Source organism: Sarcophilus harrisii, chromosome 3, assembly GCF_902635505.1.
Source record: "Sarcophilus harrisii chromosome 3, mSarHar1.11, whole genome shotgun sequence".
NCBI lineage: Eukaryota > Metazoa > Chordata > Mammalia > Dasyuromorphia > Dasyuridae > Sarcophilus > Sarcophilus harrisii.
In genome coordinates this window covers 571,792,047-571,816,941 of record NC_045428.1, presented here as the reverse complement: position 1 = coordinate 571,816,941, position 24,895 = coordinate 571,792,047, and the positions used below count along the sequence as shown (strand labels likewise).

The 24,895-nt window shown below is 49.9% G+C and overlaps 3 protein-coding genes across 4 annotated transcripts in view; 2 read left to right on the top strand and 1 right to left on the bottom strand.

The window, feature by feature from the left end:
* The window catches only part of C3H1orf167 (chromosome 3 C1orf167 homolog), a 50,448-nt gene extending 48,878 nt beyond the window's left edge, over positions 1–1,570 (top strand). Inside the window, 3 exon segments of the mRNA XM_031961552.1 lie at positions 199–334; positions 759–863; positions 1,455–1,570. Of these exon segments, the coding sequence (XP_031817412.1) occupies positions 199–334; positions 759–863; positions 1,455–1,547 (334 nt within the window). The 3' untranslated portion in view covers positions 1,548–1,570.
* Positions 1,571–1,665: 95 nt separating this feature from the next.
* MTHFR (methylenetetrahydrofolate reductase) lies at positions 1,666–17,213 on the bottom strand. The gene is made up of 7 exons (XM_031961551.1): positions 16,958–17,213; positions 12,296–12,532; positions 11,080–11,318; positions 10,149–10,259; positions 8,418–8,706; positions 7,028–7,178; positions 1,666–3,648 (listed from the first exon to the last, which is right to left on the bottom strand). Exons 1-7 carry the CDS (start codon positions 16,996–16,998, stop codon positions 3,451–3,453), a joined length of 1,266 nt encoding a protein of 421 aa, XP_031817411.1. The 5' UTR covers positions 16,999–17,213; the 3' UTR covers positions 1,666–3,450.
* Positions 17,214–17,248: 35 nt separating this feature from the next.
* CLCN6 (chloride voltage-gated channel 6) overlaps positions 17,249–24,895 on the top strand; it is a 33,024-nt gene continuing 25,377 nt past the window's right edge. For both annotated transcript variants that reach the window (XM_031962853.1, XM_031962852.1), the window contains exons 1-5: positions 17,249–17,427; positions 19,143–19,202; positions 23,082–23,147; positions 23,476–23,541; positions 24,072–24,138. In XM_031962853.1, the coding sequence (XP_031818713.1) occupies positions 17,341–17,427; positions 19,143–19,202; positions 23,082–23,147; positions 23,476–23,541; positions 24,072–24,138 (346 nt within the window). In that variant the 5' untranslated portion in view covers positions 17,249–17,340. The remainder of the gene's footprint in view (positions 17,428–19,142; positions 19,203–23,081; positions 23,148–23,475; positions 23,542–24,071; positions 24,139–24,895) is intronic.

The following is a 24,895-nucleotide window of genomic DNA, read 5'->3' as shown; positions in this document are numbered from 1 at the left end:
AAATCTTAGACATCAACCCCTTGTTTTAAGTTTGTTTTTTTATTTTGGAAAGGTTTCTTGCTGCCTTTTGTTTTTATTTTGAATTTCCTTAGTGGAGATACTCCTCTCCAGGAGGCCTTTCTTCAAAATAAAAAACAATTCATGGAAGCCAACATTTGGACGTAGGCATGGGGCCTTGACAAGAGACTTTCTTGCCAGGAGAAAGTACCTCCAGAGGTGGAGACACAAGGTATTGCTTCAAAGGTTCCATGGCCAGCAAAGGAGGAGGAGGCTGGCGGAAGTCTGGCAATGCTGGATAGGAGCTCAGGGATCAGAGCAGCTGGCTCGGACATTGGTGAGCCTTGGTGGAAAGGATCATTGAATTATAGCATCATAAATCAGAAGGGACCCAGCATCATTTATTTTAGGCCGGCCAGCTCCAATTCCAGTTTTTTGTGTGTTTTTAATTTTATTTCCCCCAATTGCATGTAAAAACAATATTTATATTTATTTTAAAATTATGAGTGCCAAATTCTTTCCCTCTTCCCTCCCCAATTTGAAATGGATAATCCACGTGCAGGCGGGCAAAAACGTATTCCCCTTTCTACTTCTAGTCTTTAAAGGTACCAAATAGGTTCTGTTGGGATGCCACAGGCCTTTTGCACCTGCTGGGACTCCTCTCATCCCTGCCCGTGCTCCCTAGAACTGCTAGATCAGGATTCGCCCAGGTGACTCCCCCAGGTGAGCCTTCCTCCTGACCTCATGTTGCCCTCGTACAGGTTAGGCAGCGGCGGCTGGAATGGGGCTGGAGGATGTGGCGCAGGCGGTGGCTGCAGCTTCAGGCGGCTCTGTGTTTGCGAGAAGACCACAGAGTCCTCTCTCAGGTACCCATGACAACCAGGTGATGACCCTCGGACCAAGGACGCAGGTGCTTCTAGGCCTGCGGTGGGACCCTAGCTTCTCCTCTCCCGGGACTGTTCCCCTGCAGACCTGCTGCCCTTTGCCCCATCCCAACGCGTCCCAGAGGGACGTTCGCTTCTGTTGCGTTTGTTAAAGGAGTTCAGAAGAAACTTTTGAATTTCAAGCCCCAACTTCTCTCCTCAGACGTCACCCAAGATTGCCCTTGTCCAGAAAAGTTCTGCAGGTCCTCCCAGCCCTTCTCCCCATCCCCATTCCAGCTGTCTGGCTAGTGGGAGCCGGCGCCCCCCTTCCCGGGCCCATGCCATCCTGAGCAGTTTTCCTCCATGTTTCCCCAGATATTCTGGGTTAATGCATTCTGCCTTGGCCCGCTGCCTTCTCAAGGGTGGAGGGGCATTTTATTTAGATTTCCTAAGGGGGAAGGGCTAGAACTCAAGGACAGCTGTTGCCTCCTCTTAGCATGGACAGTCTGACCCTGAGGCTGGGCAGGGAGCCAGGGACAGAACTATCTAAAGATAGGATTTCATTCCCCATTACCCTTCTGCCCTTGGTTTCAGGCCTTTGGAAGATGGTACCAGCGCTGGGCAGCCCGGGTGCCCGGGAAAGGGAGCACGGGCCAGGGATCAGGGGCCAGCGTCGTATCCCATTAGTCACAGCCCGTAGGAGTGGGGGGCAGGACCTGCTCAGCCGTCTCTGTCAGGGGAAGAAGTCCAGCCCTGCCCCCATCCCATTCTACCCACCAGGGCCGACAAAGAAAGTCCAGCAAACTCATCTGATAAAGTTTTAATGAAAAATAGCCTCGGGGCAGAAACCCTGCCTTTGACAGACAATAAAGTACTATTCCTTTCCCAGTCTTCTTCTAGGTTGAATCTGTGCCCTGCATTGGAGGGCCCAGCCTACTCTGGGCCAGATTTGGAGCAATATATTTCAGTTTATAGGTGTGACCTTTAACCGGAGGGGACCAGAAACTTGCCATGTGATAGAAAAAACCCAAAACTTGGGGATCCAGAACATAACTACCTTCAAATGCTTTTATGGAGAGAAGGAATGCGCCTCAGAGGGGGGGAGAGGAGAGAAGAGCTGGCTCCAGGCAGATTTAAACTCGCCCCAAAGGCTGGGCGACTGCAGCCGAGACAGAGGCTTCCAAGTGGCCTGGGCTTGTAAGCAGAACTTGGGATGCTCTAAGGGGATCCTGTGTAGGCCATTGGTCTAAAACGACCACCAAAGTCCCCCCGCTGTGATCTGGGGAGCTCCCACCTCCAGGGTCGGTGCTGGCTGGAACTGGGGGGTCACCCTTCCCAGGTTCTGCTTTGCTGCAAGTTTCCTTCTGTCCACCCCCCTTTCCTCCCTAGCTAGGGTTTCTTTCTGCTGACCTAGCACAGGCTCTAAGACAGCTGATCTCAGCTCTAGAAGGGGAGGGGGTGGAATGGGAGTGGGGAGGATGGAGAGAGGCCCTTAACCCTGTAGCTGCCAGATTGCACGATTGACCCAAGTGTCATGGAAAGTGCTAGTTGCTGATATTCATTCACACACGAGACAAACGAGGAGAGGAAGGAGCGGGTCAGACCTGAGCATAGTAGATAAAGAGGTATAAAAAAAGCAGCAGATATCAGCCAGGGTCGGTCAAAAGGCCCCCTGAGAGAATGCTGGCGGGCCCAGCAGGGAAGGAAATGAGGGGCCCCAAAGCTTCCCAGCCACGTGACCGGCTCCTTTTGGTCTAGCACTGACCCCTTTGCCCTCCAGGGTCATAGCTCTTCTCCTCCTCTACCTTCTAAGACCCCTGAAGAGGAAAAAGGGCCCCTATAAATGCTTTGGAGTAGCTTGAAACCCCATAAGGCGTTTTGTTTCAGAAGGGGAGTCTGGAAACAAAGCAGCTTATGAGGTTAGTGTAGTGCAGAGAGCCAGTCCTGGAATCCAGAAGGCGAGAGGGAGAGTCCACCTTGGGAGTTTCCGGCCAGTCCAGAAAGTAAAAATGCCAGTAAATATGGCAGCCTCGAACAAGGCTCCAGGGGAAGGGAAGCATTGCTCCATGGGAGGCAGAAGAGTTCCTGCTGAGCTCTGCTTTCACAGATGGGGAAACCGAGGCAAAGCCCAGCATCCCTGGGAGGAGGCGGGGCATTTCCAGGCACGTCTGGGACTGACCCTGCTTGTGGCCAGTTCTTTGGAAGGCCAGCACTCCAGCCCTGTGTTCAGGCTCACTTCCCCTCCCCAGGAGAACTGAGCCACTGGCTCTCCACGGCCTGGAGCAGGGATGTTGCAGGACGGAGTCACTCCCCAACAAAAGGGGGAAATAGTATACGTAGAGTGTGGGGGAAATCCCACAGGCCTTGATAGTGCGGAACAGACTCAGGGCAAATCCAAGCACAGAGGGGTGACCAGTCAGCTGCCCCCCCTGGGGGAGTGATGGGAGCCAGGGCGAGGGTGATGGGATGGGATGGAGAAGAGAACACTGGAGAATCCTCGAAGGAGGGGAGTGGGGGGAGAGGAGCCTGGGGAGCTCAGGAGTCAGGCTGAGGAGGGCAATGGGGACGATTCCCTGAGCTTCCCCGTCTCTCACTGAGGGTCAGGCCGGCTGAGGAGCTCAAAGGTGTCTTCTAGGACCTGCCACAAACAGTTGTCCAAGGGGAACTCGTTATCCACTAGGTTGACCAGGTGATAGTTGTCGTGGATATACTGGATGATCATCCGCGAGGGGGATTCCTCTTCATACAGTTTCCCCCATTGCTCAATCCACAGGGCAAAGGCCTCATCCTAGACACACAGAGGCAAGGTCAGTGGGAGCCGGGCTGGGGCTGGACAAGGGGCAGGGCCGGAGCCCGACATCCCTCCTCTTCTTCATTGCCCCTTCCCTCCCATCCCCCACTTGGCAAGATGGCTGAGAGCCCAGAGAGCCTCAGCTAAGGAGTAAACTCCCCTTCTCAAAATGCCACTTGAGCAGAAAGGGAGGCCCTGGCAGCCCAAGGAACGTGGCGATAAATGTGGAAATATGGCTAGAAGAATTGCACGTTTAACATGATGTCTGGGATAGGGGGAGCCGGGGAGGGAGGGAGAAACATTTGGAACACAAGATTTTGCAAGGGTGGATGGGTGTTGAAAACTATCTTTGCCTTGCATGTATTTGGGAAAATAAAAAGCCATTGTTTAAAAACAAAACAAAACAAAACAAAACAAAACAAAAAAAAAAAAAACCAAAAAAAAAAAAAAAAACAGGAACCGGACTGGCTGGGAAGGTAGGTCAGTTTAAAGTGACTGCAGACAAGTTTTCCCAGCTTCTCAGGTCACCCTCTCCCCAAGCGGAGTCAGAGCTCCTCACCTCGGATGTCCGGTCTGCCAGTTTTGCAGAGGGCGGCCAGCGATTGTGAGTGCAAAAGAGTTAAAACGGTGAGATGGGTGTGGGGTGGGGATTACTGAGGGTTTTATGAAGCGAGTAGGATTCAACATTGTGGTTGATGATTTCTGCCAGGGAAGATGCTTTAGGTTGTATTGTTGAGGTTGGGGCGGTGATGTTTCTGGGCTTTCGTGGGAAGAAGTAAAAAGGATGTGGTAGGGATTGGGGGAGAAATGAGGGGATTTTTCGTTTGTGGGTATGGGTAGGGCAAGCACGGTATTTTGGATGTTGGAGCAATGTGGTATTGGATTGGAGTTGTATTGGCATTTGGAGTAAGAAGGGCGTATTGCCATTGGAGGTGGAGAATTTTAGATAGGGTGGGGAGGAGGTTGGGGTTACATGGTTTTGGAAATTTTGGTGTTTGGGGCCAAATACTTGAAATTACCAGAGGTATGGAAGTTGCTACTGCAGGGAGAAGCAAGTGAAGGGGGGAGCTGAGGGTTGGGAGTACGTGGATGGTTTTAGTTGGGGAGGGGTACTAGGGAAGAAAATGGGATTGAAGAGTTTGGGAATAAGGGAGGAAAGCGATTAGTGCTTAGGGGACAGAGCAGACAATTTTAGTGAGGTTTTGTGATAGTTACTTTTAGTTTACTTTTAAGTTCTCTGTTTTTTTATTCTCAATATGTTTGGGGAGGTGGGGTTTCACCGTATCTTCAATATTGTGAGTACTTGTTCTCGGCAAGAATGTGAGTTATAGGTGATAGGAAGATGTTTTACTATAAGCAGAGGGGAGGGAAATTGAGGTTTGTGTGTGGACCAAGTGGTTATGTGGGCGAGTAAATATTAGTTAGGGGAATTTGGATTTGGTATTCAGTGTTATTTTGTGTGTATTTTTCTAAGCATTGTTTTGTTTCTGGAGCAAGGGATTAAGGGGAGGGAAGAAAGTTTAGGGAAATGTTATGTTTTCTGTTGTAGTGTTTAGTATTGGAGTTTGGAGTTGGCCAGGGTTTTTGGGCTTGAAGAGATGAGTTGCTGCTGGGGGGTTTTAAAGCCATGGTGGGGTTGTGGATGTTTTCTGGGTGATGTTGTTGAGTTATGTGAGGGATGTTTTCTGGTTTTACTTTTCTGTGTTTTCTTTTTCATTAGGTTGTTTTGGTGTTAGAGGGCTGCTGTTTCTAAGGTAGGTTACGGTAGTTGGGTAGGTGATGGGGTGCTTAGGGTAGGGATGGAAGTGGTACTAAGTTTGTATTTTGGGATTTTACTTACTTTTAGTGTTTGTGTGTTTTCACTTTTTCTGCATGTTTTAGTATATTTGCCTTTTGCTTTTGGTAGTGCTTTTGTGTTCTATTCTCTAGGAAGTTTTACTATTTTTCTGGTCTTGTTTTTTCATTTTACTTGAAATTTTCTAGGTTGTTAGCATTTTTTGTTGTTGGGGATCTAGTGGTTTTTTTTTAAGTGTTTAGTATTGGTTTTGCTGTAGACAGTGGATATTGGATGGTTTTCGTATTTGGTTTGTTTTAGATTTTCCTTTCTTTCTTTCCTTCTTTTGGTTTGGCTTGTTTGATTATTCTTTTTCTTGTGTTTTGCAGTTTAGGTTCTACGTATTCTGTGGGGTTTTTCTTGCGGGTTTACTTTTATTCTTTGGGGATTTTGAGTTTTATTATAGTTTTCTGGCTTGAAGTTTTAAAATTAGATGTTCTAGGTAAAGTTAAAGTTTTGCTATGTCTAAAATTGGGATTGTTTTTTCTAAAGTGTTTTGGTTTTGGGCATAAGCGAAAGGCATTTGCTACAGGGAGAGGTTACCTTAAAGTGTTATGTGGCTGTGTTTGTAAGGGAGTGTTTGTAGATTGGGAGTTTCTGGAGTAGAGATGTGGTATTAGTATAGTGGTTATAGTAAGCAGTAGGGGTTTAAGTTAGGGGGGAGGGGTATGCTGTTTTAGGGGTTTTTCTGGGGTGAGTAGCCAGTAGGGAGTGTTTTGCAGTTTTTCTGCGGTGTTTTGGATTATTTTGCTTGTGGGAGAGTGTGTTGGATGCAGAGAGTAGTGTTGTGAAAGAGTTTTGATGCTTGGAGTTGATGGTGGCAGGGGTGTGGGGAGTGGGTGGTTTTTACGGCTTTTGTTTTGCTGGTTTCAGACAGGTAGGGTGGGTGAATATGAAGATGTTATTGGTTGCTTTTATATTTTTTGTGTGGTGTTTTTCAGTGTAGTGTTTCAAAGTGGTGGTGTGTTTTGAGTATGGAGTGTTATTTTGGAATACTTGGAGTTGGTAGTGTGTTTGGGGTAATTTCTTGTCAGAGGGTGTTTTCACTTAGTTTTTGTTTCAGGGAATTTTTAAAGTGAGAAATACTTGTGTTTTTTTTCTTGAATTTTGAAAGGTTTGGGTGGGGTGTAAGACTTAGTGTTTTTTCTGAGCTTAATGCATTAGTGTTGGGAATGGTTCTAGGTTTTGCATGTTGTAGATGGTTTTGGGTTTGGTGTTTAAGATGGGGTTATCTCGGGACGGAGTGTTTGGGGTGGTGGTGTGATGTCATGGTGTAGAGGGATGCTTGGAAGGGAGTGAGAGATTAACAGGGGTTGGGGTTGTTAGTGCCTTGCAGTTTCTATGTGATGTGCGCCATTAAGGTATAAGATTTAGTTTAATTGTTTAGGTTGTTTTGGTGGTTTATTTTTTGCCATTTCAGTTTAGGAGAGTAATGAATGCAGTGAGTGTTTTACTTTTATCTTTCTTGCTTTCTTTTGTTCCTTGTTCTTACTTTTGTTCCTTTTCACGGATTTCGTTTCCATGTTTCAGCCCAGTACTTACGGTAAGCAATTTCCCAAGTTGAGGGTAGTAGTGAGTGTTGGGATTGGAGCATTGCCAGTAGTTTTCGGTGGTATATGGCGACAAGTGATTATGCTGGGAGTGGTGATGGCGTGTATCGTTGTTCTTGAGTGGGTTTGACATGTTTTTGATTCTCGTGTATTTAAAGTGAGAGAGAGTTTGGCCAGTTAGGGAGTGGGAGTAGGGGTTGTGAATGTTTTCTGCAGTTTTACTTTTGTTTTATTTTGAGGGAGTTGGGAGAAGTTTGGTGTATGGCAATTGTTTTTGTGTTTTGGCGTATTTTGGCTGTTGGTTAAGAAGTGTGTTCTGTGTTTTGCAGTATTTTAGAGTTGGGAGATTCAGTTGGGATATTAGTTTGTTTTATTTGGTTGCAGTATGGTTGATAATATTTGTGCTGTATTTATAATGACGGTGGAGGTTTCTTTGCATGTAGAGTTACATTTTAAAGTTGTTGTTTAGGAAATAGAGGTATCTTTCATGTGTTGGTAGGGGTACTTTTGTTGTTTATGGGGTTTCAGTTTTCTGTAGGTTGGGCTTTCTTGTTCTATATGATATGAGGGGAAGGGAGTGGGGAAGGAGGGGAAGGAGGGAAGGAGGGAAGGAAGGGAAGGAGGGGAAGGAAGGAAGAGGGAAGAAGGAAGGGAAGGAAGAAGGAAGGGAAGGAAGGAAGGAAGTGAAGGAAAAGGAAGGAGGGAAGGAGGGAAGGAAGGGGAAGGGAAGGAAGGAGGGGAGGTAAAGGAGGAGGGGAAGGTGAGGGAGGGAAGGAAGGAAGGAAAGGAAGGAAGGAAGGAAGGAAAGGAAGGGAGGAAAGGGGAGGAGGGAGGGAGGGAGGGAGGGAGGCAGGGCAGGGAGGGAGGGAGGGAGGGAAGGAGGGAGGAAGGTAGGGAGGAAAGAGGAAAGGGAGGGAGGAAGGGAGGGAGGGAGGAAGGAGGAAAGGAAGGGAGGAAGGAAGGGAGGAGGAAGGAAGGAAAGAAGGAAGGAAATGAGCATTTATTAAGCACCTTCTGTGTGCCAGGCACTAGGTTCTTCTTTGTTGCTGCTGCTGTTTTTCCCTAAACATGATTCATCTGATTCTTACAACAAGTCCTGGGAAGCAGGCCAACAAGGCCTGAGGAAGCAGAGGCACATGGCCGGGGTCCCACAGCTAGTCAGTGTCAGAGGCCAGCTTCCAGTCCCCAGGCCCAGCGCTCTCCCCACTGAGCCATCCCTCTGCCTGTAGATGAAGGGGCCAAGGTATGGGACAAAGCAAATGTTTTGGCCATCAAAGAGTCCTTGTCTTGGGCAGCCAGGTGGGGCCCTGGAGACAGGACCTGAGTTCAAATCCAGCCTCAGACACCAATACTCACTAGCTATGTGACCCTGGGCATGTCACCCTAACCCCGACTGCCTCTCACAACAGCAATAAAGGAACAAAGCCCCCCCAGCCCTGTGTGTCCGGCTGGCACCGAAGGCCCTGTGGGCACTCACCTGGATGGGGAAGATTCCTGGGAGGATGGGGCACGTGATGCCTATGGCTGCACAGGCTTTGGTGAAATTTAAAAAGGTGTCCGCCTGGAAGAAGAGCTGCGTGATGATGAAGTCGGCTCCCGCAGACACCTTCTCCTTCAGGTGCTGAAGGTCCTCCTCAAAGCTTGCCGCTTCTGGGTGACCCTTGGGGTAACCTACCAGTGGGGAAGCTAATGAGGAGGTGCTCTCCCCCAATCAGGGGAGCCACAGCATCATCAGTCCTCAGAAATCACTTAGTCCCACCTAGAATCCAGGCTAGAGTTTCCCACACAAAGGATCATTTCCAGATCACCATGAGGGGATTGAAGAAGGTAACAGAGAAGAATTTGTGAGAAAACTATTTGAAGGAAATAAGTTTAGTTTTTCCTAGTGTTTAAAGGTTTGTCATTTTGATGTTTTCTGATTTCTTTATTAGGTACATGCAAATATGATGCACTTTTACTGGATGTGTTCTACGTACCAGGGGCAGTGCTAGATGCTGGGACTTACTTTGTTTTTCCAAAAGGCAGATTTTAGCCTCCTGCCCTAGAATCTAGCATCCCAGCATGGGCAGGGAGCTCAGAGCCATCTGGTCTCACCATGTCTGACAGCAGTCTCAGCTACGACCCCTCAACCTGTATCTGAAGAGCTCTAGGGAGGTGGGACCAAGGGATCTCAAATTCAACCTGAATTCGATCCCCCCTAAAACCAGCTTTTCTCCAGACTTCACTACCCCCCTTCTAAGTCACTGAGGCTCCCATCCTTGATGTTTCCTCCCTAACTTCAGAGAGGCGATGGGATATAGAGCCGGAGAATACAATCCTGCCTCATGCAGATACTAAACATGGAAAAGTCACTTAGCCCCTCTGACCTTTAGCTTCCTCAACTATAAAGGAGGGATTAGACTCCGTGCTTTGGGGATTCCTTCCATCTCCAGTTCAAGAATTCTATCCATTCTACTTTCTCCCATCCATCCCTTTCTTTCTATTTCAGGTCAACACAAGAACTTCCAAGTACAACTGAGCTGCCTCAAAATGGAGGGTTGCCTCCAAAGCCGCAGTGCCCATCAGGGCTGGCAAATGTTCCAGTGGAGGGGCCGATGGTCTGATCATAAGGCGGGGAGAGAGGCTACTAGAGTAGGCTGGACTGAATGGCCTCTAAGCTTCCTTACTCATCCAAGATGCTAGCAAACCTGGCCCATCAGGAGACAGAACTTTTCTGCACAGCTTTCTGATCACCTGAGGAGCCTCAGTGATACCGAGGCAGGATAACAATGATGGGAAATGACTGACATTATAAGCTGTGCACCTCAGACTGCATATGGTTCAGAGATGGGCCCTTCAAATGGGAAGAGTCTGGAAGTAGCAGAAGGTTTGATTGAAAGCCAAAAGCTTCCGGGAGCTCATGGCCGCAGAGGATGGACCAGGAAGTTCCAGGGACAGTGAGTGTGAAAGAGGAGGAAATAAAAACACCCCTGGGGAAGAAGAGATAGCAGAATGACAGCACCACAACTTGCCCCCATGCCCGTTCCCAGGCCCTCCATGTCAGAGCCAGGTCAGGGCTCTGCTCAGTAAGTTCCCCCTGTCTCCCCCATCTGTCCTAGGGGCCATGGACTCACCTGCTACACAGATGTCAAAGTAGTCACCAAACTCACTGCGGATGTGTTTCACCAGGTCCACGGCATGGCTGAAGCCATTTTCTTCTTCCTCCCACTCATCACCAATGGGATCTGCAAGGTTGGTAGAGAAGCTGTTACCACTGAGCTTCAGCTAAAGGCATTCTGTTCTAGCAGCCTTCTGACTTCTTAGGTGACCAGACCCCATGCCCTCAGCACTGATTCAGTTCTAAAGAACCTGGGCCTTTTCTTCCTAACCCTCCCCTGACCTTCCACCTGTCATCAGCTCCAACTCTCTTGGTTCTTGGGCACAGTCACCCAGGCAGTAGGAAGACAGCCAAGACTCAAGCTTGACCCAAATCCTATGCTTTTTGCCTTTTTTTTTTTTTTAACTACAAGCTGTCTTTTTTCAAAAATAAATCCTTTCCCTGATGTGTAACCCAACTTACAAGTTCTCACACTCTAGCAAATTTGGAACAGGACCTTCTACTCCAGGGTGGTAGAGAAAGCATAAAGACTTGAGTTCTTTCTCAAAGAAAAAGCACCCAGGGCACACTTGCTATTCTCTTATTTGGGTCAAAGTACCAGAATTCACCTCCTGATGGTGAAGAATCAGGATCAGTGGGGAATTGGGCATTGAGGTGGGTAGTTGCTAGGACGAAGGAATACCAGGTACCTCCTGGTCTGTCCCGATGCTCTGAACATTGACCCCTGCTCTATGTCTATACATGCCTCGTATACCTCACCGTCAGTACTGCCCTGGCAATGCTACTAGCAGGGACAGCACCTGAGCATGCTCTGTACGGGCCTCAGATGCTCTGGACTTTCAGGGTATGATAAATAACCCTGACGGGGAGAAGAGGAAGACTTGGGCTGAGAACTCTAGTTCCACTCGTGTCCCAGAGAGCCAGGGCAGATGGAGCTGGCTTCTTACCTCCTCGCAATGCCAAGATATTCTTTAGGCCCAGCCTCTTGGCCTTGTGCAGGTGGCCGGTAATCTCTTCCTGGGTCTGGTGACAGCAGGTCATGTGCAGGACCGTCTCCAGGCCACAGTAGTCTACAGCTGTGTTGGCGATAATCATGGATGAAGTCTCCTTGTCTGAGCCAGGATCCCCTGCCGGGTGCCAGGTTACGTCCACAAAGAGGGGGCCACCTGCCCCCATGCGGTCAAACCTGTGGGGGTATTTTTTGGGGGAGAAGGTCCCTGGAAGTAGCCCTTCATGCATCGACCCATCATTTTCCCACAGGCACTGTCTACACGGGATTTGGGATGGTAATAGCAAGGATGATGATACCGCTGTCACCTTGTATTTGCACAGACCTTTTGAGTTCTCACATAGATTCCATACTAGCTTAGGGCAAAGGGAGGGGACTCCCTAGAGCAGGAATGAGATCCCAGAGACCATCCCAGGGAGGGAAAAAGAGAATTCATCCAGCTCAGCCAGAATGAATTAGAAGTCCCCTTGTGCACAGAAGCAGTGCTGCAATCACAATATGCTACTCCCCTTACCCAATCCATTGCCCCTCCCAAGCCCGGATTGCCTAGATCTAAAGATACCACTGAACTGGCACCCCAAAGTTCCTGAGCTAAATAACAAGGAAAACTTTTTATAAATCTTAATGAATTCTTTGTGCCTTTAAACTTTAATAACTTGGAATATTATCTGTTAGAAAGGCAAAATGTATATGGCACACAGAAGTACAATTTATAAAGTTTTGTTTTTGTTTTCCCTGAGGCAATTGGGGTTAAGTGACTTGCCCAGGGTCACACAGCTAGGAAGTGTTAGGTGTCTGAGGTTAAATTTGAATCCTCATCAGGTCCTCCTCAGGGCTGGTGCTCTATCACTGCGCCACCTAGCTGCCCCTAACGTTTTTTTAAAGAGTAGAAATTTCAAGATTTGACAGACATCATTTATGATAGATACAGAAGTCAATGTGATTTTCTAGTTCATTGAAAACATCTTCCAAGTCACGAATTAGCTCAATGAAAATTCCAAGTTCCTCCTGAGATTGTGGCCGGAGCAAGTCAACGAAAGCTCTTAGCTTGCAAACAGGGAGGATACGCCTCAGCTCACCTGCCTTCCTCCCTCATGGCTACGGGGCAGACTAGAAGAGGCCGGGCCAGTGCAGCCCCTAAGGCCTCAGCTCACCTAGAGATGAGGTTGACGGCTCCCTGCGCAGTCCGCGGAGGGAAGAACTCCAGGGAGAACCACTTGTCGCCCGATTCCATCCTCCGGTGCATCTTCTCCCGCAGGCGCTCGTGTCGCTCAGCGTCCAGCACGGGGGTGGGACAGCGGGAGCCGTCTAGGGAGCCTTCGCTGCCGCTGCTGCTGCCCTCCGAGAAGCCGCTCGCCCTGCCTTCGCTCACCATGGCCGGATTCCTGCAGCTGGAGACGGGAAGGAGACGGAGCACGTGGAGGTCACCGAGGGCCGGGAAGGACCCCTGACACCCGAGAGGAAGCGAGGTCAGCCAAGGAGGGCACTGAATTTTCCCTTCAGGAGACAGGGGATGGGAGGGAGGCGCTGACACTGTCCTCCGAAGCTGGAGCCGTGTCCGACCCTGTCTCCGTGCCCCCCGCTCGGTGCTGCTCCCCCGGCTCCATCACCCGCGCGCCCTTTCTTATCCTCCCCTCAGACACCCCCCGGAAAAAAACTACCCCCCAGACCATTACTCCGCAGTCCGCGAAAGCCCGCGGACCGAGGCTCAGGCTGCACAGTCCAGCTACCTGATGGAAGGGGGAACGGAGAGGCGCACGCTGCCGGTCCGCCGGGACCCCCTTCCCGGGGACCAACAGCCGTGCCCGTGCGGCGGGACCCTGGCTCTGGGATGTGACATGTATGGCAGCTCAGCCGGGACAGCGATGGGCAAGGAGCGGGGAGACAGTCCTTCCAGCTGAGCTGGGCCGGCCGGGGCGGAGCAGTGACAAAGGAAGAGCTCCAAGCTAGAGCCAAGCCCGAGGGGGAGGGGGCAGGAGGGGAGGGGCGGGGCTGAAGCCAGGAGAGGAGGGGGAGGGGCGAGGAAGAGGAGAAACCTCCGGGGGAAAGGCATGTGGTGGGGCCCCGCGGGCTGCCGAGCCCGAGAGAAGGCTCCTTAAGGCCGGGGGCAGCCGCTCCATCCGTGGAGGAGGAAGCAGCCGGGTTGGCCCTTCTCGTTTCCAAGAAACATTTGCCATTTCTTGGAATGATGGGGGGTGGGGAGGGGGGATAGAATCGGAGACAAGGCGCCCAGCCACAGGCCTTCGTGGAGCCACCAGAGTCTTGGTTTAGGGCACTTTGGGACTGTCCCGGTACCCGAGCGCAAGCCACAGTACCTGGCCCACAGTAACGGACTAATAGCCGCCTGCTGATTTGTTGATTTAACCAGTGCTCAGTAAATGTTGGCACACTGCGCCTGAGATCCAGGATTTTTGCCTAAGTGTGGCCACAAGTCAGGGACTGCAGACAGATTTCAGCCAGACCTGAGGAAAACCTTCCTAATTCGAGCAGTAGAAGTAGAACAGGGAGTGAGTTTCTCAGAAAACTAAGCCAGAATTTGTTGGGAATAATGGGGAGGGCATTGAGAATAGATAAGCCAGAAAACTTTCCAGACTCAAGAATCTGTGACTTATTTACAGGGGTTGAATATCAACTATGTATAAAGCCCTCCTGAAGCATCACAGCAACCACAAATAAGATCCCTGTGGTCAATTTAATTGGAGATACTAGACTTACACACCTGAAAAAGGCAACATGGACAGGGTGCAGGCCCTAAGAACTCATAGCTGAAGATGGGTGTGGAAAGCTAAGGCTCTCAGTCAGACTGACTGAGAGCTGAGGGAAAAATTCGAAGCAGAGATGGGGTGATCACCCCAGGAGGGGATCACCTAACTAGTTGCTGTTTTCACAGTGGGAAGGAGTCTCAGGGAGTGCTTAGGGAAGTGCTGAGTTTTGCACCTGCCTCTGCTCCCATCCTTCAATCCAACCTTACAAGACTGTTGTTAGGAAAGCACCAATCCTTATCATGTTTTACAAATGTGCACTATTGCAAACAGGGCTTTCCAGGAGTCAGCTTTCATCTAACACTGACTGAACCCTTTGAATTATCTCCCCACAGACTCATAATCAGCTTTTCCAAATGGGGGAAAAAAAAAACTTCTCTGGAATCAGATTTGCCTCTCCTTGTAAGTCTAACACCTGGCACATAGTAGGTACTTAATAAATAAATGCTTGTTGACTTAACTCCCATATTTGGTACCTCTCAATAAACGATGATACAAAGTAGAAAGAGCTTCCCTCCCTCCCAACTAGACATTACCTCGGCTCACCCAGCTTTGCATAAAGGCTTATGTGCAAGTATTCCCTTGGGAAATGTGCAAAGTTGCATCATGAATGGTACCAAAGCCATGTCCCAAAATAGCACTATGTACAGGGTTGTGCTGGTAAATGTTTAACAACCAGCTCTTTTAAAAAATGCATCCACAACATACTTTTACATTTCAGCATTTTCTTCATCACTTTCTTGAATCTAGAAGTCAATAAAGCAGTAATTCAAGCCCTAATTGGTAGTATTTCCCTTTAACAATTGGCTCTGAGGTGATGAGCTGGCTCTAGCACACACCCCCACGTGTGTAATTTGAATTTCTATGGGCACCTCTCCTCATGCGGGATGAGCCAGGTAGCTGGGGACTTACAGCAGAGAGCTAAAGCCCACTGCCAGGTGCCAGGAGAGGAACCTGGCTTATGAGACCACAAACCCAGCAGGTTTTAATAACTTTTGGGTGCCAAGAGCAATGCGAAGATAAGGGTGAGAGCACGGTCACGTGGGGGTAAATGTACACATCCCCACGCTCTCCGGCTCCACAAAAATGAGAAGCCAATGCCAGCTGCCTTGCTTGGGACTGAGAGGAGGAACACGGGGGCACTGGGACAAGGCAGAGCGGGGCTCTCACAAACCCCGGTGGAGTGGGCCGTGTTCCAGGCTTTTCAGGGCAGTTGATAATGGATAACACAGAAAACCTAGCTGCACGGTTCAGACAGAGCCACTGGGTACCGGGCAGAGAGAGCTGAATTCAGATCTAGCCTCAACACTCAGACAGCTGTCGTGACCCTAGGCAAGTCACTGAAATCTGCTCACCTCAGCAAGAACAGCCCGGTCTCAAGGTTGTGGGAGGGGGATCAGAAGAGATCAGGCTCAGGATACTCGGCATGGAGCTTGGCACCTAGTGTGTATCACACCAATGCTCATCCTTTTCCCAAATCAGTCAACAAGTATTTATTAAGAGCCAAGGAGGCCCTACGCACAGCACTAAGTGCAGAGGATAAAAAAGGGCCAAAAGAGTCTCTGTTCTCTGGGAGCACAGTCTAAGCCACAGTCTTTTGTCAGTAGATAAATCGATCAGGCAGTTAGCAGAAAACACTAGCACGAGGAGAGGGGGCTGGGAAGGAGGGGCAGCCCAGGAGCGGCTCCGGGAGCCCAAGAGTGCGGGAGCAGGAGGGCCAGTCAGAACCCCCAGGTCCCTGTGAAGGGTCTGTATGGGCAGGGGCACCGTGGGGGGAGCCGATGGAAGGAGAGAGATGGCCCCCCAGACGCACTGGGGGGTGGGGGGGAGGAGCAGCCTGGGGGGGGTGGCGGGGGGGCTGGCTCTGGAAAAAGGGGGGGGGGGATCGGGGGGGACACCAAGGGGGAGGACAGGCAAGGGTAGGAAGGAGTGGGGTGCCCGGTAGAGGGGCCAAGCCCCAGAGGCTACGCTGGGGGACCATGGGGAGACAAGCCGGGTGGGGGAGGATCCCGAAACAACCTGGGGAAAGACAGGGAGGTGAGGCCAGGGAGAGGCTGGGGGACGGAGGGAAAAATATGGGGATGAGGAGGATAGGGAAAACCAAAACCCTAGGGCCTGGGGAACGGAGGGAAAAAAAAGGGCAAAGGGATCCGGGGGCCACAGGGAACTGGAGGATGAGGCTGAGAAGTTTTGGGGAGAAAAGTATGGGGATGAGGGAGGATCGTGGGAAGACAAACCCTAGGGAGACTGAAGGGGATCAGGAGAAACACAGGGGGAGTTAAGAATCGGGGGAGACCCCGAAAACTGGGGGGATCTGGGGAAAAATTGGGGGAAGGGAGGACTGGGAAAACCTAGGGACACTGGGAGGGACGAGGGAAAGACAGGGGCAAAATCAAGAGGGACGAGGATAGGGCGGGGGATCTGGGGAGGGGAAAGGATCGGGGAAGATCCAGGGACACGGAGGATCGGAAAAAGCCAGGGGCAGGTTAGGGATCCGGGGAGACGGGCACGGGCACTTGGGATCCGGGGAGAGGGACGGGGACTGGGGGATCGGGGGAAAGTGGGGAAGGAGGATCGGGAAGATCCTAGGGACACTGGAGGATCGAGGGAGACGAAGGGGCGGGGTTAGGAATCCGGAGACCAAACGAGATACTGGGGGGATCGGGGAAAAATGGGGGAGAGGGAGGATCGTGGGAAGATAAACACTAGGGAGCAGCTGGAGGGGATCGGAGGGAGACAAGCACAGGGGCGAGGTTAGGGATCGCGGGGAGACGGGCACGGGGGCGAGCTTAGGGATCGCGGGGAGACGGGCACGGGGAGAGGCTGGAGAGGATCGTGGGGAGAAAAGTATGGGGATGAGGGGGGATCGTGGGGAGAAAGGTACAGGGGCGAGGTTAGGGATCGCGGGGAGACGGGCACGGGGAGAGGCTGGAGGGGATCGTGGGGGGCAAGCCCCGAGTGGGGGTGGAGTGGGATCCGGCGAGGACGGGGCCGGGTAGGGCATCCTCCCCATCCCCCTGCCCCGCTGCCTCCTCCCTGCCGGACGGGCCTCACCTCTCTCGCAGTCCGCAGTCTCGCGCCGCCACTGTAGCCATGACCGTGGGAGGTGGGAGGGAGGCTAAAGAGCCCGCAGGTCGGGGCGGGGAGGAAGAAGGAGCCCGCCCCCTCCCCCAGGAGCACCGCCCTGTTTTCCCTTTCTCCTCCCACTTCGGCTCAAGCCCCGCCCTTTCGCCGATAACATGGCGGCGCCGTAAGCGTGGCGGGTCCCCCGTCACGTGACGCGGGCCGGCGGCCCCTCCCGCTTCCAGGCCGAGGCCACGTGACTAGGGCCGGTCCAGTCACGTGAGGCTCTCGCTCGCTCGGGAGCTCCTCGAGCGGGGCTGGGGGAAGGGACTCTGGGTGTCTGGAGGGGGCAGGAGCGGAGGCGGCGGCCGAAGATGGCGGGGTGCAGGGGGCTCCTGTGCTGCTGCTGCCGCTGGTGCTGCTGCTGCGGAGAGCGCGAGAGCCGCACCCCGGAAGAGCTGGTACGGGGCCGAGCGGCGGGGCCGGGCCGGGCCGGGCCGGGCCGGGCCGGGCCGGGCCGGGAGGGGAGGGGAGGGGATGGGGCCGGGCCTGGGGCGTCGCTAAGGGCCCGGCGGTTGCTAGGGAGAGGCGGCGGGAGGGGGCGTAGCCTAGGACGGGGCAGCCCCTCCCCATCCTTTCCCCCTTCCCCGGGCCTGTGCCCCGGGCGGAATCTCCCACCTCCCGCCTTCTCCTTCTCTCCCCTCCCAAGCCGTGGTGAACCGGACAGCGCGAGGCCCGCGTGCGGCCCGACTGGTTGACCTTGGACGAGTTGCTGCCTCCCCCCGGGCCTCAGTCTCCCCTCTGCGGCACCCGGCGCGGTCCCCCGGGCTCGCGATTGTTCCTCCCCGCGCCTCCCTGTTCCGCGTGTCACGCCCGGACCTCGCGGGGAGGGAAGGCTCCAGCCCCTGCCCCCAGGGAGCCCTTGTGCGGGCGCTCTGAGGCCCCTGCCGGCCCAGCTGCCCTCGGCACGCACGGATCCCCCCGGGGGGCCGCCTGGAGACGCGGGAACTCCCCCCTGCCTCCTGGGCCGCGAGCTCTCCGCCCTGCAGAGGCAAGCGCGGCCCCTCCCGAACGCCGGCTTCCCGTCGTAGAAACCATAGTCGCAAGGGCGGCTTGTCGGGCTTGTGCCGGACTCCCAGGTGTAACCGCCCTCTCCGCAGCCCTAGCCGCTCTAGCCTCCGCGCAGGGCTCTGGGATCCCTTTTTGCTTTTTCACCTGTTGAATTCAGCTCAAACACTCCCTTTTCCACCTATCCTGACCTTCCTACCCCGGGACTCGGTCCTGGAAAGGACCGTGGGGCTTCCCCAAAACGAGGTTCCATGGCCAAAATGGGGCTTCCCCGCCTCCAAACCGAGCTCTGTCCCCACTCAGCCCCCCCAGCCCGCGGGAGGCTGTGAGCTGTCCTGGGTGGGACAGCCCGGGTATCATTAAACTGTTACTTTGTTTCCCTTCGTGGTCTAGACAGGGCTTTGCCCTTAACAGATATTTACAACGTTGCATTTTTATTGCAAAGCAAAGGAGTGGAGGTTAAAATTTAAGCTACCTCCACTTCTTGGGAGGGGAAGAAGTGGCGAATGTTGAAGTGCCATAACCCGAGAGTTGTGCTGGTTATTGTTGTTGCCCCTCTGTTCCCGGGAACGTGAGTTCCTTCTCACGCCACGTTGAGTCAGTGTAAGTCTCATTGACAGCTAGGAACCCAGCGGTGTTTTATCCATTACTCAGAACAGGGTGACCCTTGGTTTTTCTGTGCATAACATGACTTTCTGGGAATTTTGGGTCTCTGCGTTCATAATTCATTTTAATTGAAATAAGGGCAAAAAGTATATAAATTCGTGGAGCCAGGGGAAATGGAGCACTCACACAAATGTATAAGTACAAAGTAATTAGAAACAAAGAAAGTATTTAAGCACAGGGGATGGGGGGATCATGGAGGCAAACATTGAGTGGAGTTGGAGTGAAGGATCTGATGAGGAGGGGGTCAGGGATGGCGTCCTCCTCCTCCTGGACAGATCTTAATCTTTCATGAATGGCGTTTTGTCAGTTTTCATTCTTGAACAGGTTATTTCACCAGGTAATGGCCTAGATATTTTAGAGATAAGGCCATCTCCAAAGAAGCGGCAGTTTCCACTTTCATTTTGCTTAAAACTTTCTTCTTCTTCTGGGTTTGTTTTTGTAGACTATCCTTGGAGAAACACAGGAGGAAGATGATGAAATCCTTCCCCGAAAGGACTATGAGGTGAGGCTCTAAAATGGTCATTGGTGAGTAACACCCACAAACACCCAGTAAATTGTGCTAGAAATATTTTAGAGTCAGTGAGACTTGGATTCAGACTCTTGTCGCTAGTTACAGGACCTTGAAAAAAATCACTTCTCTTACTTTTAATTTGTTAAGCTGTGAATTGGGAAATATATTTTGATAGGAATTGTTGTCCGGGGTTGCTGTGAAGGAAAGAATTGGTAGATGCTAAAGTGCTGTATCATTGTGAGTTGTGCTGGTTATTGTTATTGTCAGGGGGTGGAGAGGACTCTGGGTGGCCTCTGTTCATTCTTTCCTATATGTCCTGAATATAGCTTGCTTTATGTCAATATGAAGGCTGTGCCAGTGGGGCAGAAGCTCTCCCAAGTCCTGCTAAGCTAAACAGCTTCAAACAGCACCAGGAACTGTTTCTGTTACCGAGGATTGTCCAGCTAAATGTGGGTTTCTGTACCAGGGAAACGTCAGGATGATTATTTTTTTTTTACATAGCAACTGTGAAAATTTCTGAAGTGTAGAAGAGTTCTAACTTGCTTCTGTCAAGGGAGTAACAGTGTCAGCCAAACAAGAGAGCCTCAAAATATTGATTTATAAAGTCCTTCAGCTAGCCATTGTATAAGCAATTACCATGTGCCAGGCACTTCCCTAGGGACCTGCCCTCCCCAGAAGCTTGCATTTTAAGGGCAGAGACAGCATATGTCTATTGGAACATATAAGTCCCAAGGAGCTGGGAAATCACCTGGGAGGAGATGCTAGAAAACTCCCTGGAGAAGGCAATACTTGTGGAAAATCAAAGGAAGCCAAGGATTCCAGAGTCCAAGTTGGGCCGGAGAAGGCCCAGAGATGGGAGGTGTTTGTGCACGGGGAGCAGACCTGTGTGACTGCAGGGCGCAGGGGAGTAAAGTATGAAAAGGCAGGAGGGGTCCGAAGGGGCTTGTTGTGAACAGACCAGAGGATTTGGATGCAGAAGGTCCTAGGGAGGTGGGGATAAGAGGTGTAGGAAGGGGGATTTGGTCGGCTTTGTGCTCCGACGGAGGCTTCCTTGGCCACTCTTAAGTCTAGTGTTCATTACTGCCTGTACATCCTGTATGTAGAGTGCTTTATAGATGTGTGTCCTCCCATTAGATTGTAGACTCCTTGAGAACAGGAGCTGCCATTTGCCTGTTTGTTTTTTAAGTCACTGGACCTTAGCGGAATCCCTGGGTGATGCTTTGGGGAATCACTTTGGTAGCTGAGTGGAAACTCGATTGGAATGAGCAGAGATGAGGCTGGGAGACCAAGTAGGAAGCTATTGTAATAATTGTCTGCAAAGTGATGGGGCCTGAGAGTTAAATGTAGGAGACATCAGAGAGGAAATCTGGAAAAGAAATGTCAGGATTGGGCAAGCAGCTTACTGGTAGGCTGACAGTGAGGTCTTGGCTGAGAGGGTGGTGATGCCTTCAGTAGAGACAGGGCCGCTTTGGGGGAAGCAGAGGAAGGTAATGGTTTGTTTGGGATGTGCTGTTCTCAACAGCCTCCCCAGACATCCAGGAATAACCGGGTGTGCAGAGTGACAGGCCTGACATCAGGCCTGAGTTCAAATCCGGCCTCAGATACTTCCCAGTTGGGTGGCCCTGAGCGAGTCATTTCACTTGTTTGCCTCAATTTCCTCATCTGTAAAATGAGCTGGAGAGGGAAGCGGCCAACCACTGCTGCATCTCCGCCAAAAAAACAACAACCCCAAAAGGGTCACAGCAAGTTGGACATGACTGAAAAACGACCAAAAAGCAACAACCAGAATCTGGTTTGAGATAGTACTGACGTGGGATAGAACTTGAGACCGAGGCTGCATGGAGGTGATAGTTAAAATGACAGCCCAGGCCCTGCCTGCTCTTACCGGGCTTAGAAACGTCAGGGTTGTTCTGCAGCAGCCCCGGGGTGCCCTCGTAGAGAAGAAGAGCAGAACCAAGCCTTGGGGGTACCTGGAGTTAGGGGGCTGGGCCACCCTGGGAGGGGAGGGAAGAGGCTTGGGGCAGTCACTGTGGGGTGGTGATGGTTGGGGAAGGGACAGCTGAGACTGACTGGCCCACAGTGGTTTCTGTATCATTTCCACAGTCTACTCCAGTCACACTGATTTTTACTAGGTGATAGCTCTCAGAACTGGTTTTTAAAGAAGAGCTTCTATGGCTTCCCCCCCCGCACCCTGCATCAGGCTCTCTGCTTTCTTGGTCACTGACCCCCACATTTACAGGTACACTTGTAACCCTGGGTCACCCAGAGGGCATGTAACTTGCCCAAGATGGCCTGGGGAGGCCATCCTCCGATTCTTCAGCGTGACCCTCACAGTGTCAGAGTGGTCACCTTTCCACTCTGGCCCATTTGATTTGTTAGCATGTTGCCTAAATTTTTTTCATTATTAAAGTTTGCATTCAAGTTGGAAAACTTGAGTGGGACACACCAAAGGGACACAGCTCTCCTTTTGGCTCCTACCATCCTCTGCAGCAGATTTGTGCAGCTCAGGAGATGCAGGCTCACCTCGGCCTCCTTCTTGCCAGAGTGCTGGAGTGTGCATCGTCCCACTCCTAGCATGGACATTGCCCTTAACTTTAATTTATATGGGCTGTATGTGTCCATTTGTGTATTTTTAGTATCTGTCATTGTTTTCTGTCACTTTTTAGTTTCTAGCTTTCTATTGAATTCAGTTTTATTCAGTTACCTGAAGGTTTTTTTGTTTTTTTTAAAATTCTGTTAAGGATCAAGCAGAATTTTTTATTGTTTTATTGAAAACATTTCTAAAATGTGTGGTCCCTTTTTCTGGCTTAGGATCTCTTAGGACCTCAGAGCTACTATTCTCAGCCTTGTTTCTCATCTATAGAGAGTGTTGGAAATTGGATTGGATCAGGCCTCCTCCGACAAAGTGCCCTCCTTATTTTATTTTTGTTTATTTTACAAAACAAATTCTTGATCTGAGTTTGCCACTTTCCCCTGAAGCCTTTCCAGCCTCCCAGTCTCCATTATGCCTTCCCTAGGCATTTGCCAGGTATTTATTTAGTACTTAGTGTATAATAATTTGTGTGTTTTCTCCCCCAAGTAGGAGGTGACCTGGGATTAGAATTTGTCTTTTCTCTGTTTCCCGACACTTGCTAGCACAGTGCCTGACACATGGTTGTTGTCATTCCCTCTTCAGTCAAGACTGACCCTTTCTAACCCCACAGACTGAAGCGCTCCGGTGCTACCAGGGAGTTTTCTTGGCAAAGATGCTGGAGTGGTTTGCCATTTGCTTCTCTAGTGGTTTAATGCAAACAAAGGAACAGAGGTTCCATGACCTGCCCAGCTAGTAGGAGTCTGAGGCCAGATGGGCCTCCAGCCCCTTTGCTGCCTTGTACACATATAATCACTTACTGGTTGACTGACTTGGCTATCATCTTCCTATTTACTTTCCCCCCTAAAATCTGACTACAGAAGAAAACTCTGGTTAAATGAGAGCACAAATTCTTTCTTTTTTTTTTTTTTTTTTTTTTTTAGTTGACATTTTTTTCTTTTAGTTACCTTCATTTACAAATAAATCTCATCCTCCTTTTTTACCCAGTGAGTAATCTCTTGTAATAAAAGTAAAAAGGAAAAGAGAGAAGAATTCAGCAAGACTAGCCAAAATGTTAACTGAAGATGACACTATTTGCATTGTTCAATGTCTCCATCCCCACAAAGAAGAGAGGAGAGTTTCAAGATTTTGCAAAAGTGTTTAAAAGCCAGTTTAAATTTTCTTCTGAATTGTGTAATGCTAGCCCCAAATTCCCTAGAAGTTCCTTTTTGGGCTCTGTGACCTCTTCCTGTCATGTTTAGACCTGGTTGTAATATTCTTCTTATGTATCATTCTTTTAGAGTTTGGACTATGATCGTTGTATCAATGACCCCTACCTGGAAGTGTTGGAAAGTATGGATAATAAGGTAGGGTGGGATTCCTTGATTTGTCAGGGATTTAAAGACCTTTGGGCACTTCTTCTTCCTGTTGTAAGTATTCTCCTTTGCTTTGCTCTGTTCCCCCAAACCCATCTTGAGGTATTGCAGATCTTATACCCCGTCCTCATGTTGCTAATCCCCTCACATTCGTAGTTACCTGGTTCAGAGCTTTTTAATAAGCAACTGCAGTACATCTTTTCTTGCCATACTTGGAAATTTGTCTGAAAGTCATTGGGGCTTGGATATTTGTGTCTCTCACCTTTTTGTCAGTATAATTATGTTTTTTTAAAATGAGGCATTTTTTTTCTCTACACAGAAAGGTCGAAGGTATGAGGTGGTGAAATGGATAATGGTGTTTGCTATCGGAGTCTCCACTGGCCTGGTAAGACAGTTAATCACGGCAACAAGATTAAGATGGGGAAGTTAGCCTCAAATCAGTGAGCTAATGAATTGGGTTGATGTAGGACCAAGATAGCCTGTCCCCACTTGTGGATTTTTTGGTTGTCCTTGTGCTTATGAAATGGATGGGATTATCTGCATGAAGTGCTATATAACTCAGAGATCTGCCCTGCTCTCCCAGGCTCTTTTGTTTTATTGAATTCCCTGAGAGAGGGAGAAAGTGATTGGTTATTGGGGCTGGGACTCATCTAAGACCTCATCCAAACTGGAATCACGCATAACTGCCATTGTAACAGATGATTTATCTTCATTAACCCTGAAGGGGGTTGTCTCACATACTAATATGATATAACCTAGGCCTAGAGACACCAGTTGACTCACCCAGAATCACACAGGTAGTAAACAACAGGTAGTTTGAACTCAAGTCTAGAACTTTTCCCTTCAAATCTAGAACTTTTCCCACTCAACCATGAGAGAAAGGAGATGATTGAATGCTTCCCTTGTTATTCACAGGTGGGCCTCTTTGTGGACTTCTTTGTACGACTTTTCACCCAGCTCAAGTTCCATGTTGTACAGACTTGTATCCTTTCTGTGATTTCTAATTTTATTGACCTTTCTTTCATGGTGCTATTTATTAGCATTTGGTTTTTAGAGGTGTACCCCAAATTAATCTTTCAGCAGGTTTCCCAGGATGAGGGGAACATCAGTAAGAGCAAAGTGATGCTTGATGATTATCTGGGCATTTAAAGCTTTGAAAGGAAGAATAAGTTTCTTCATAGATATATTTTTTAATGTTGTTAAATACTTCCCAGTTGCATTTTCAAAATTTTTTAACATTAATTTAAAAAAAATTTTGAGTTCCAAATTCTCTCCCTTCTTCCTGTCCCTCCCATTGGAAAGGCAAGCAGTATGACATCAATTATACATATGAAGTCATTTTGCAACACACACACACACACACACACACACACATGAAAAATAAAAGAAATGAAATAAATATTCTTCCACCTACACTTTGAGTTCATTAGTACTTTTTCTGGAGAGGAAGAGCATTTTTCATCTTGGAATTGGAAAAGCGAGTGTCTTAAAAAATAACTGAACTTTCCTGTAACATAGCCACAGGAGAATAGAGTTTGTGGTGATGGATGATCTGAGATGCATTTAATCAGCTTTTATTCCTAAGGAAGTCTGTCACCTCAGGCTGAAAGACCTGTGTTTGGGGCTTTGTTCAGATAAGAGATTCCCCTCCTCTATCTTTCCTCTCTATCAGGTAGCTGTGAGACCTTTCTGAATTGTTTCTTTGTTGGGTTCTCATCTCCTTAGAGAGCTTTCCCTGC